Genomic DNA, 13,404 nt, shown 5'->3' on the forward strand with positions numbered 1-13,404 from the left:
ACGTTACCGCGACTTCAGAGCGCCATGATACATCGGAAAGCACAGATCTCGGTGGCAGCAAGTGGGAATTTTTGCTTTCTTAGCGCAGAACGGCTGCATTCACAGCTCGGTTCCGCCTCAGCTGCCGTGCGGGCCTCGCTCCGGGCTGCGGTGCTGGGAGCAGCGAGTGACCGAGCGCCCGCGTTAGCGCAGCGCTGCAGGCGTGGCTGCCAGCGGCTCGGCGAGGAGCCGGGCAACCCGAGCGGGCTCGCGGCGCCGGCAGCTCCGTCGGCTGACGGTTCCTATCAACTCCCGGCTTACAACGGCGCTGCTCGGCCGCGCCTCTCCTGCCCTCACGCCGCTCGTGCCCGCAAAGCGCTGCTCTAAGCGGCTCTGCGCTGCCGCAGCCCAGAGAGCACAACGGCCCGCGGGGCTCCCGCAGCGCTCCCGAGGCCTCGGCCGCCGCCCCCCCGGATGTGGCCGCTCGCAGCCGAGCCGTGGGGCGGACCCGGAGCCGCTTCGTACCGCGGCCGGGGCTCCCGGCCCTCGAAACTGAAGGACGCGGGCAGGGAAAGCGCCGAGCCCCGGGGGAAGGTGGGAGCGGCGGCCCAACGCTTCCCTCGGGCGCCTCCACCCCAGCCGGGCACGGAGAGCGTGGCGCGCGCGGTGCACGCCGGGAGCTGTAGTCCGAGCCGCGGTCTGACTGCGCGAAGCCGGCCCGCAGCGCTGACGCGAGGCACGCCGGGACTTGTAGTCGCCGCGGAGGAGGCGGTGCTCCCGTCGGCCCTCGCGCCCATTGGCGGAAAGCGCGAAGCGGGGCGTTTCCCGAGGGGCCTCGAGCGCTTCCGATTGGCTGTCGCCTCCCCCGCCTCCCGGCACGGTGGCGTCACTTCCTCCCCGGCCGGAGCTGGCCCCGCTCATTCTCTTTAGTGTTTGCCCTGTGCCCGCCGCCTCCCTCCGCCGCCGCGGTCTCCCCCCGGCCCCCTCGGGACCCGGCCCATGGACTGAGCCGCCCGCTGGCCCGCCCCCGCAGCCGGCCCGGGAGCCGCAGCCCAGGCAGCCAGGTGAGGGGCAGGCGGCCCGGGCTCCCCCCGGTAGCGGGGCGGGGGGTGGCGGCGGGGCCTAGCGAGGCCCCGGGGAGGGGCCCGGCTCCGCTCCCCCCGCCCCGCTCCGGGCCGTGCCGTGCCCGGCCGCTCGGAGGGGCGGCCCCGCCGCGGGGGGAGCGGGCAGGTGGCGGGGGCGCGCCGCGGGGCCGCCCCTCCGAGCCGCGCCTCCGAGCCGCGCCGGGTCCCCGCCGGGAGCGGCGCCGGCCCCTGGCCGCCCCTAACGCCGGGACGGACCCGGCAGCGCCCGCCGGGAGGTGACGGCGGACGGAACGGCGGCTGCCCTCGGCCCGCCACTGTCCCGCTTCGGCGCGGTGGCGGCGGTGGCGGCCGCCCTCGGAGCGGGGCGGCGGGAGCCGGGGGCTCTCGGTGTGCCCGCTGCCCGGAGCGGGGACGGCGGCTGCGGCTGTCGGGGTGCCGCCCGCCCCTCCGCTGGCTGTAAGGACGGCGTGGCAGCCCGCGGTTTTCTCCCCCCCACGTCGCGGCGCACCCCGAGGCGGCGGCGGGCAGCGCAGCTTCCCGGCCCCGTGCCGCCTGTCGCCGCAGCACAGCTCTTTCCCCGCTCCTTGCTCACACCGCGGAGTTTCTCAGGAGCTGCGGTAGCAACAAGTTCCTGTCGCATCCTTGCTGCTCTGCTCCCAGCTGCTCGGGTCCGTTTGTGTTCTGTGCGGGGTGGTGCTGTGCTGGGAGCAGTGACAGCCGTTCCTATTGATCCGTGGGTTGGGGATTTTCTGTCCTTTTTCTGACAGCTTAAAGGCAAACCTGGGAGGAACGTCACAGGGAGTTGATAGGCAGCGAGGTGTCTCAATAGCAGTGAAATGAGATACCTGCATAGAAGGCCCTTGCCTGCTTTTAGGATGGTGTGTTTAAAGAAGTTCTTAAATTCTACTGATGACGCACAACTGCACTGCACAGTTGCTCTGTCCGTGTTGACAGATCATTGTTTTTTATAAATCTTTTCAAAGTGAGTTTTAATAGTACAGCTGTGGCTGTGATGAAGCACAGCATTCCCTGATTTGTCCATTTATCATCTCATGATGAGATATCCTGATATTAAGCAACAAATCTGTGTGTTCAGGCTGCTCTGGAGGTGATAGCTGTCATAACTTAGCCAGGTGAGCATCACATCCTGATGAAAGTTTTAGGAGTAAATGGGTTCAATTTTTTCTGCACATACCGTTTTCTGATATTGGCTCAGAATTTCATTTCAGAACTGCTCTGAAGTGTATATCATAGAATCATAGAATGGGCTGAGTTGAAAAGGACCACAATGATCAATTAATTTCAACCCCTCAGCTATGTGCAGGGTTGCCAACCACCAGCCCAGATGAGATAACAATTCTTTGTGATTACTTTAAGTAGACTTTCTTTGCAAATTTTCATAACATTTATCATCAGTCATCATTTTGCTGTCAGTCAGGCAACATCTGAGGTAGTTGGTGGCAAAACTAAAGTATTCATAGGTTGGAATTGATTTGGGGTGTGATAACCATAACTCTGCAGAGTCAGAGCAAAATAGAGATCTGTGCTTTGCATTCTATAGCTCACCAAAAATCAGTGATTTGTTCTGAGGATGTACAAAGTTTCAAAAATTTTTTAACATTGTGTTGTCCAGAATCCTTGCTGGGGTTCCTTATTCTTGAGAGTTCTTGGAGATGTGGCTGGAATCATAGATCTGTATGTTGGTTACTGTGTGAGCTGAAATTGGTATCTGTGGCTTTATGGCCCGTTGTACTTCGGGTGCAACAACCAAATATGAAGTTCTGTGCAGCACCTCTTGACAGCAGCACCCAGCTGGAAGCAGCCATCTGAGTGAGCATTCATCTTCCTTGGTGTTCGCCTCATCACTTTCTGGTTTATTCTCTTGCATTATGTTTGGAGCTGTCTAGTTTATGTGCACATCTGTTAGCTCCCTCTATTCCTTCAGATTTTACTTTCAAATTTTAGCCTTCCATCAACTTTCTCTAATTAATGATCCGTGCCATTGCTTCTGAGCTGTTCTGTCTAATAGAGTTTTCTCTCCTTGAAGATTTCTCTTACCTGTATTTAGAAATAGCAGCACCTTTTCCTTCATTGAATGCTGGTTTTGAGATGCGTCTTGTCCTGCCCGAATGCTATAGAAACAGATTTGTTGAAGAAGAAGGCACTGCTCAGCTGTGCTTTACATGCTGTGTAAATAGCCTCGGGTCTATAAACTTTGAAGTGTTGTTTATCTTTATTGGTGGAGTGTATTTATTTACAGTTCAGTTGTAAATAGTCAGGTATTGTTGTTAATGCTGTTCCAGAAGCCAAGTGCTTTAGGATTTTGTGCTTTATGTACAGAGCTACTGATGTGCATTTTTCAGATCTACGTTAGGAAATGAACCATCTCAGTAAACCTGATGGAATTTGTGGAGATGTGCTCTTGGTGCTCCCAAATGAGTATGCAACGAAAGGAGGCTCTGCCACCATATCTGAGTTATTTAAAATTCCTTTAGAAAAGGAAGGGAGCTTTTCTGAAGAGTATTGCCCAGCTGTGATGGATGCACAGCAGTCTTCCTCAGTCTGCAGCAACAAGTGGGAGCGTGGTGGGACCAGCAGCTGCTCTGCTCTGCCTGCATGCTGTAGGTGACCGTAGGTGTGTGCTGGGCTGGGCTGCCCAAGTGAGGGAGTACAGTGACAGAGCAGACAGTCAGTGAGTGCTGTGTGTCCCACAGGTTGTTGTTTTGGTTCCGTTTGGGTCCCACCTTGGGTACTTGCATCCTTTGGTAGAGATAGGGGTTGGGCTTTTTTTGGTCCCTGTCGAATGCATGCATTTCAGGGAACCATCCTGCTTTGTGAACAGTTTGTCACTAATGGGGAAAATTAGTCACCCTTGCTATACAACTGAAGGGGCAGCAGCTGTTAAGGTGCCTTGTGTTGTGAAACATCCTGTTTCAGAAAGAATTTTTTAGTTAGATCCTCGTTTTCTGTAGTAAAACTCTTTCTTGGATGTTGTCTATGACACAGTCTTTAGCTGCTCATCTCAACCTGTAATTTGTGTCCTGACGGTTTTGTCTGGTGTCTGTTTCTCATTCTCCTCTGCTCTTGTACCTAAAAAGCCCTTTTCTGCTGCTGGCAGTTCATGAGTGGGTGCACAGAAGGGTTTAATGAGATATGCCTGCAAGCTGTGATAGGCAGCTAAATGGCATGTAGTTATGTGGCTCTCCAGATGTGTATGTCCTAGAGAACAGAACACCTTCCCATATTCTGCTACTGACAATGAATAAAATATATTTCTTTGAGAACTTGGTCTCTGTTGTGCTTTCAGCTGATCTCTCAGTGTTTGGAGCACATCTGTGCTAGATGATTGTGAGATGCCCTTTTTCCAAACCTGATCTTTGAGCTCCAGGTGCTGCCCTTCAGTGATGGGGAAGGACTGGTTCTGGTAGGGGCTGGGCTGTGTGGTCCCTGGGACACAGGGTAACAGCAAGGTGTTGCATTTGTCTGCAGCGGCAGCTCTGAGGCCTCATTTCAAGTGTGTGTTTATCAATTACTTAAATTTTGCCAACAAGTCATCTCCATGTGGCATGGTGCATTGCATCCCTTACTATTAGAAAGCTCTATCTCCATGCATTTTTAAGCCTGCCACATCTTGCTCTGTCACTTTACGCATGGAGAAAGATTATTCTTTTTCACTCCAAGAACTGTATTGTGCTTGTGGACTGCTGTTGTCAGCCCCAGCTTGTCAACCCCTCCTCTTCAGCATACATGAGCCCAAATCCATCCATGTTTCTTAGAGGATATACTTTTCTAAAGCAAAATGTTAACTCTCTCTTTTTCCTTCTAGGGATTCTCCATCATAAATACCCTATTCACAACTAAATCCAAATCTCCACTGTCTGGATCTCCTAAAGGTACAGGAAACTTACTTAAAATGTTCAAGTTTCTTACCTTTTACTTGCATTATATTGAAGAAGGCATGTGTTGTGGTAAAATATGATTAACCCCAGGAAGTGTCTGTTTTGTAACCTTCTGGCTTCTATGTATAACACCTTGACAATTATGATAAAGGAAAGAAAAAAAACAAACATGAAAATTTGAGGTTTATCATGAGGATAATATTGAGACAGCACAATATTTAAAGAAAATTTAAAATACTGATGTTTGATTTAGCAAAAATAAACACACAAAGGTGGGAAAGGAGCAAGTTATGTGATTTACTGCTGCCTGTGATGGTATGTGTAACACGTGAGTTTGTTCATCTGTCTGTCAGTTGTAGTTAGCTTGTAAGTCCTAGCAGTGTCACGAGTATTGCGTAGGGGTCGGGTGATTTGTTGTAATAGTGATCTTGAAATGTTTCAAGTAGTGGTTAACCTCTGATTACGTGGAAAAATCACCTGAGATAGCAGCATCTTCATTTCTCCATTCAGTGAGCCAGCAGATGTAAGTTGTTTTTTCTTGAATGGTTTGGGGTTTATAGAGCCATTATAGAGAGCATGTTATGCTGGGAAAGCGTTGTAAACTCTAAAAATCCACAAAAACCCTATAATTGAACGTTCAATTAGGTGCAGTAAGTTCTTTTATCCTAATGAAGTATTTCACACAAACCAACATCAGTTCCATAAGTTACATGAATAACTGAGAAATTAGAAACAAAGTCCTAATTTGTTTTGTCAGTGTGCTTTGATGTTGCTTGTAGGAAGGAGCTAAATGTTTTTTGAAAGCAAACAGTATAGAATCATAGAATGGCCTGGGTTTGAAAAGGACCACAATGATCATCCAGTTCCAACCCCCCTGCTATGTGCAGGATCACCAACCACCAGACCAGGCTGCCCAGAACCACATCCAGCCTGGCCTTATATATTTGTATATGCCAATTTGTAGCATGTGATCTTGTAAATTACTCCTTAGGGTCTAAAACTGTGAGAAATCTGTAAAGTGAAGCTTTACAAATCACCAGATGTGTTAACAGCCAAGCAGTGAAGGTGAATTTATGAAACGGTGCCTAAATTCAATCTAATCAACTCTGAAATAGTTGTGAATGGGTGATTATTTGCTGGATGTTGATTAAATTTTTTGGTTAGAATATAAAAACATGAGATCGGTGAGTAAAGGGGAAATCAGAGAATCACAATGTGACAATGATGTACCAGTTGATACAGAAAGAAGCATTAAGTGTACTTAATGCTGACAGGTTAAAATGATACATCAATTGGAAGAGTTTCATTGTCATAGCATTTTAGCTGTCTCCCTGGTAATAAATTTCTGTTCAGCTGTGGAAAACGCCTGGCATGCCCAGCTCTCCAGCTACTTGAATGTCGTGGGGGTAAATCCTGAACTGTGGGGTGTTCTGCAGGTTTAAGTTTTAAGCTCCAAGTAAAGATTGAGTTATTGATTCCTTAAAATTTCAGTTCTGTTAGATATTGCTGCTGCTACTTCCTGCATCTTTAGAGTCATGGAAAGGAACACTCACGTGATCTTGTTGAGCACCTTTTTTTCTTTCTTGTTATGTTAATAGTTCCAGAGGGCAAATATTTGTACAGTAGTTTTGGTCATCAAAACCTGGTTACATGTGTAATTGCAGAGTATTTTGCAAAGAGTGGGTGGGACTTGGGGGAGTCTTACAGATGCTCAAAGCAAGCTGTGCTGAAACTTGCGATCCCTGACTCCTCTGGAAGTCTTTGGATTCCCAGAAGGTGCAGCAGGACTGAACTCTTCCTGTTTTTGACTCGTCAGGCTGAAGGAGGGTGTGTGGTGAGTTCTGGGAGGTGTGCTTCAAAGCCATGTTTAAACATGGCTGAGCAGCTGGACTGTCAGAGAAGCTGGGCAATTGTTCCCACGCTGAGAACAAGCAGGCTGTGAGCGATGGATGTGTCTGCAGTGACTTTTTTTGTCTGGTTGTGGAATGTGAACAGCTGAAGCCTATTCTCAGTTGGGTTAGTTTCCAAAACTTTGTTGTTTTAAGCACTAGGATGTGAGCTTAAGTCTCCAAAGATTTTGTGAATAACGCCTCAATTGTTTATCCTGAATGTTATTCTAATTAGAGGTGTTCAAAAGGAAGTTTTTTTGGACTGGATGCAGATGACTTTCTCTCTTGATAGAGTGAGCTCTGGATAGAAAATAGACCAGACTGTCCTGGTGTGAGGTTCTTCAGTATTCTGCAGTAAATATAGCAAGTGAACTAATAATGTCCTTGTTGGGGACTTACTTTCTTGGAATAAAAAAATGAGGGACCAGCATTAAGGTTTGCCTAGTATCACGAGGGTGAAACAGGATGAAGGGAAGAATAAGTTGTAGTAGTTAGTTAGTTAGTTTTTAAAGCTGAACTACTGAATGTAGTGTTCTTTCTTTACATAGAATGATGTTAGATTTTGCTCTAAAACACATACTGACATCCTTGAAACAGTTGCTGTGAGTAGATGTCTGTGGTTGTAGAATATCTGTGCTGTTCTGTGGATATGCTGATGGAATTCAGTTTGTGTTCTGCAGTAGTAGCAGGTTTTTTTTGCATGCAGGAGCCTGAGACATACAGTAGGATGGTGATTTAGAGTATCCTCTGCTAAGCTGTTTCTGGAATGAGGAGTTATGCTTTTATACCATCTTTAATCACCATCCACAGTTTATACAATTGCTTTATGAGCTTACAAAGTGAGTTTTGAGCAAAAGAAATGTAAGAGGTGGGCTTCAGTGCACCACAAAAATAATGGAAAAATCGAATGCAATATACAACAGAACTCATTTGTGGCCTGACAGTGAAAGCTGAAATGTCTTTATGTGCAAATTTTAAATAGAAAATTGCAGAATTGCTGTAGAACTAAAATATCCAGTGATAGATTCTACTTAATACAAAAGACTTTTGCAGATTTCTAGCCAGATACAGATTTGATGAGATGCTTATTTAGCAGAGCTTTGCTATTGAAAGTGTATGATTTTTCTCTGCATTGTGTGATAGTTGATTAGAGAACCACTTTAGTATATGTATTTTTGGTGTTGAAATTCCACATTCCCAATAAACATCTGATTGCAAGTAAGTGAAGAATAATGTCTTGCTTTAGAAATGAAGCACTCGTAGGCAGAGCTCTGAGAATAATGTTTCAGACTTCCTTTGCAGCACGATCTGAAAAGATACTGGTGTTACTGACTTCTAAACCAAAAATTTCGGTGTTCTCAAAATGTGGGGATCACAGATTTGTGAACTTTGGTTAATTTGAGGGATGCTGCACTTCAGCAGTAAATGATCATTCACTTTCTATAGGACTACAAGATTACTTATTCTTTTGTGGCAATTATTGTATTTGAATATGTTCAGGGTTTCTAGTAATGCTTCTGGGAATGAAACTTAGCTGTGATAAAATGATTACCCCAGAGTCTTAGTCTACATACTTTTGATCTTTGTCTTTCAATTTCTTTGAGCTCCTTCAGATAGGACTCCCCAGTGCCCTTTCCACAGTTCCAATGCACCTAGTGCACACTTTGATAGTCAAATATAGCATTTACTTTGAGTGTAGGGAACGTGTAGATCTTGTGAACTAACAAGGTCTTCTGAAGTAATTTCCCTGTCTAGTGAAAAACAAAGCTATCCAGCCAGCAGTGTGGTAAGCCTGATGTGTTTATGGTAGTTCTTCAAAGCTAAAATATTCCAGATGGCAGATTGGTTTGTATGTGTTGTTTTCTGTAGCTTTTTTCTTACCAGATAAAATCTTTGTATGAGTGTATTACCATGAGTTCTCCCCTCAAAATTGTCTTTCAGTACCAAGCTAAAAGCTTCAGTCTGACTCACTGCTGCTCCTCTTACACTGGGAAGCCCATTCACAGGTTCAGAATTTGAGGCTCACTGAGCACTTGTGGAGTTGTGTTACTACTAATAGCTCTCCGTGGTATCTGGAGCAGTGATTTCACTTGTACCCTTCATCTGTAATTATGTCAGGGGGGGAAAAAAAAAACAAAACAAAAACCTTTGTTCGATGCCCTAATAAAGTCTGTGGCAGATGAGTGTGTGCATCCATGTGTGTGCACTTGTGTGTAAAATGTATTTACTTGGCTGTGAAATTTATTTTGAACAAATTGATATGTGGATAGTAAGTGGATATGGACAGCTGAGCTCTGGCAGCAATGATAGCCTCAAACTGGCAACCTCCTGGTGTATATTTAGGTTTAACTGTCTGAGCATGAAGATAATGTTGCATCCATGTGTAACAGAAATCTAACAGTAATTTGTCACTGGAGGAAGGACCTATCACAGCATTTCACTATGCCTGCTGCAAGTGCATTGCTTGGAGGTGTTTTTTTCTTACATGAACATGTTGCCTATGAACACACTCAACCCTTGTTTACAGGATTTTAAGGCTGAGTAACTCTAAACTGATAGCTTGGAACTGTGACTGACACTTCATGACACGAGTAGAAGTATCCTTCAAAATGTATGTCACTTACAATGTTTATAAGCTCTTACATCTTCTTTTTTCCACCAGTAGCTACCTCAGCATTTTTCTGCTAGACATCAGTTGTGTTCCCTTGTAAATGCTCAGGTCCTTACTGATCCTGGAAAAAAAGCAAAAGTACATGTTTATAAAAAAAAAAAGGACATGTTCTGAAGAATTTCTCCATCGATACATTTGTTGCTTGCCCTTCCAAGTTAAAAAAAAAAAAAAAAAACACACACCAAAAAAAACCAAATTGACTTGAAATAGTAAGAAGTGTAATCTGCTCATGCAAGTTGCTCTATGCTTACTGTATAAGCAGTGGTTATCAGTTTAAGTAAGAGGATTTGTTTTGTAAGGTGACTCAGTGTTGTAGCAGAGTCAGGAAGTTAAATAAGCAAACATAAATAAGACTCTTATACTACTTTTAGAGTTTAGAGATTGAAATGTGCTATTAAAACTGGATGTCTGAGAGACTTACTGCATACCAAATGGAAACAATGACTGCTTGATTTAATGCTTTTTTTTCCCTTTTCCCCTTTTTGCTAATTGAGAAATAATTTCAGCAGATCATTATTTAGAGAATGCTAAACATTCAGTATTAACTTTTCTCCTTTCATCTTTATGTTCTAGGTCAGCAATTCGGTTCCACTGCACTGAGTTTGCCTGCATTCAAAACTGTTTGCCTACAGTAACTTGCTCTGGTTGGAAGTGAACATGTCTCAAGTTCAAATTCAGAATCCTACTGCCCTTGCAGGGAGCCAAATATTGAATAAGAACCCATCTCTTTCACAGCCACTGAGTATTCCTTCTACTACTAGTTCTTTGCCCTCTGAAAATGCAGGTAGACCTATCCAAAATTCTGCTTTACCCTCTGCATCTGTTACATCTACCAATGCAGCTGCAGGTGAGATTGAGTATCTATTAGTAGATGTACATATTTTTGATGTCTTGGACCTATGAATGTTGTAGAAGTAATACTTACCCAATTAGAGCAGCTTGTAATGTATTCTCCATGCTGAATGGAGTCTGTCTGAGACAGACAGAGGCCTGTTTGTAATACTGAAAAATACTTAACATTTTCGTACACTGCTTGGAAGTCTCAAGGTTCTTCAGGGAACATGCTGTTGCTGTTCTGGCTAATGACCAGAACTGTCTAATCCAGTAAACGTATTTCTGGGGGGTATTGATGTTAAGAAAATGTAGGATTTTTATTTAAAATGTTTGTAGATTTTATTGCTACCTGCTCATTTATCTGTTTTTATGTAATCTTTCAGCTCCTTCTAACATGGCAAACCCCAAAGAGAAAACCCCAATGTGTCTTGTGAATGAGTTAGCCCGTTTCAACAAGATTCAGCCTGAATATAAGCTTCTGAGTGAACAAGGTCCAGCTCATTCAAAGGTACCTATTCATATAAGTTTGTTTCTCTTCTTCATGCTCTTGTGCTTTTGTTAGTGGAAAGGCAAAGCATATGCCTTTAGTTGTAAATCAAATGAACTTGACTGTCCTAATTGTCAGGTATTTGGAAAACAAGGATCTTAGTATACATTTTTTGATGCCTGAAGTACAATACAGTTGAACAGTGCCGAACATTCATCTGGTCCAAAACAGTTAGATTAGCAAAAGAATCTTTAGTCCATAATGGTGGGGATTATGACAATGCTTAGGACGAGCCAGCACGTGGTGTTCATCCATTATCATTGCAATCTTGTACAGTGTGTTAAAAGCCCAGTAATATGCAGTTTGTTTAGTGTTCTGTTTACCCATAGAGAGAGAATTTCTAAGGAATGCAATAAATATAGAAGCAATTTCTGTTACTTCAAAGAACAATGAGGATGTGAGTTTTAACACTGTTAAGCTTTTTAATTCTCATTGGAGGTCCCTATTGAAAGGTCTACTGAGGTCAAGGCATACAAGGAAAATCAGCCTGGGCTACATCTATTTAATCTGACACCATCTCCTTAAGGTGTTGTCTGGAACAGCGTTAGTGTTCTATGCAGGAGGAGTTGCCTTTGATGTGGGTAATGCTTGAGAATTAAAATCTTTCAACCCAAACATGTATAATGTCAGCTTCAATGTGCAAAGTAGGCAAGGCTTGCCTTTGCAAAAAGTAATGGAATAACATTCAGAGCATCTGTTCACTTGTTTTCATTCTGACTGAAATTAAATTTCATTTAATTACCAGAGAGACTTTGGCTTTCTGTTGTCTGATTAATTTGTGAAAATTTAGGGCAATATATATCCTTATCTCATATAAAAAGAAGTATCACAGCATTTCTCTATAATCAGACAGGTTTGTAAACCCTTGGGGGCATGCAGGAGGTTTTTTGGTGCAATGTGAACTTATCGTTCCTTAAACTACTGGTAAATACAGTTTATTAAAAAAAAACCAAGGTGTTAAAACAGCAAGTTGTTGGGGAATAAAGTCTGATTTCCAAGGCAGCTGTTCTGATGGATGTTGACATACCACCTCCCTCCGTTGTGGGCACCTCTGTATGCATTGCCTCTTTTGTTTTACAGCCTGTATCATCTCATGTAGTGAGCAGGATAGTGCTAGCTGCAGTTTTGTGAAATTCATAATTAAGTTATCAGGGATATCCTGTAGATGTCCCAAATGTTTAAAATGTGGAGTTGACATAGTAGTTAAGGGGAGAGCATTGGATACTGTCTTCTCGACTTTTGCATCAGTAGAAGACTCGCAGTTCCATGGAAGATGGTCTAATAAATGTTGTAAATTCTGAACCCACTCATAGTAAAAAATGCTTTCTATTTCTCAGGTGTTTACAGTGCAGCTGACTCTTGGGGACCAGCACTGGGAAGCTGAAGGAACTAGTATTAAAAAAGCGCAACATGCAGCAGCTGCCAAAGCCTTGGAAGGGACAAAATTCCCTAAACCTACAGCTCGTCCATCTCGTAGTGAAGGCAAGAATCCAGGTATATACCTCACCAAACTGATATAAAACCAACAAACAAAAACTATGTGGAATTTAGGTTTCTGGTTTTAACATATCTGTGAAGTTGCGTAAGATGAATAAAAATAGCGATGCTGAAATTATGTTCTGTGTAATAATAGCAGTAGTTGGGTTTTTTGAGAAAGTCATTTTGATATTTAGCCTTTGGTCATGATAGGCATCATAAAAATTCAACAAAAATTAACAAGTTAAAAGTACAGATTTTTTTTTCGTCATATCGTTCAGGCTTTTGAAGAACTACTGCTTAACTTGCTGCTTTCTGTTGTATTGCTTGGTGGAATCTTTGAAAAGATTTTTATCATAGTCTTGAAAAAAAAAAAAACTATCAAGAATTCAGTCACAGCAAAGAATAATATTTTTCGTAGGTGGGTGAATTTGGCAATTTTTACAGGATAGTTCAGGAGCTTGATGATAAAGATTTCCTTAAAAATTTAAGTGAACTATTAAATTTGTGTCCAGTGGTTGATTCACAACTTTGGAAGATAGTTCACTTGCATTTCTTTAAAGAGAAGTAAAGTGGAGTTGTAGAAAAGCGTCTTAAGTTGTTGCAGTGCTCAGTCAACTTCTTATTTTCTAAGATTGCTTTGAGAATGTATCTAGAATGTGAAGTAGCTTCTCATCTCAGCTGCACATGTGATAACTTTGCATATCACTTGAGTTGAAAGCTCACTAAGGATGGCATTATTCCATTCAGCAAAGGATAACATTTTAATCTTTAATACCAGTTGTATTCTGATATCACCTAAATTCTTTCTTTAAAAACACTTGGTACAGCAAACAGGAAATATACTAGAAATTAGCAATTACCTATTTTTTCTATGAATCTGTTCTGTAATTTCTTTTTTTTTTTTACAATCGGCTTAAAACTTTCCTTTACATTTATGTGACTGTTCTTTATCAGATGAGAATAGTCAGTCAGTCACTCATCCACATGAAATCAGCACTGTGAAACATGTTTAGAGCAACCA

At 43.7% G+C, this 13,404-nt stretch overlaps 1 protein-coding gene across 10 annotated transcripts in view; it reads left to right on the forward strand.

Moving 5' to 3' along the window:
* Positions 1–863: 863 nt before the first annotated feature.
* Positions 864–13,404, forward strand: part of STAU1 (staufen double-stranded RNA binding protein 1) — a 28,136-nt gene continuing 15,595 nt past the window's right edge. For 5 of the 10 annotated variants that reach the window (XM_090152217.1, XM_090152218.1, XM_090152222.1 and 2 more), the window contains exons 1-5: positions 865–1,043; positions 4,891–4,957; positions 10,097–10,370; positions 10,741–10,865; positions 12,242–12,398. In XM_090152217.1, the coding sequence (XP_090008343.1) occupies positions 10,181–10,370; positions 10,741–10,865; positions 12,242–12,398 (472 nt within the window). In that variant the 5' untranslated portion in view covers positions 865–1,043; positions 4,891–4,957; positions 10,097–10,180. Of the gene's footprint in view, positions 1,044–1,500; positions 1,733–4,890; positions 4,958–10,096; positions 10,371–10,740; positions 10,866–12,241; positions 12,399–13,404 lie in introns of those variants that run through there. The other 5 variants (XM_090152214.1, XM_090152216.1, XM_090152219.1 and 2 more) reach the window with 3 other exon arrangements.

The sequence above is a fragment of the Phasianus colchicus genome, chromosome 17 (assembly GCF_987193195.1).
Source record: "Phasianus colchicus chromosome 17, bPhaCol1.hap1.1, whole genome shotgun sequence".
NCBI lineage: Eukaryota > Metazoa > Chordata > Aves > Galliformes > Phasianidae > Phasianus > Phasianus colchicus.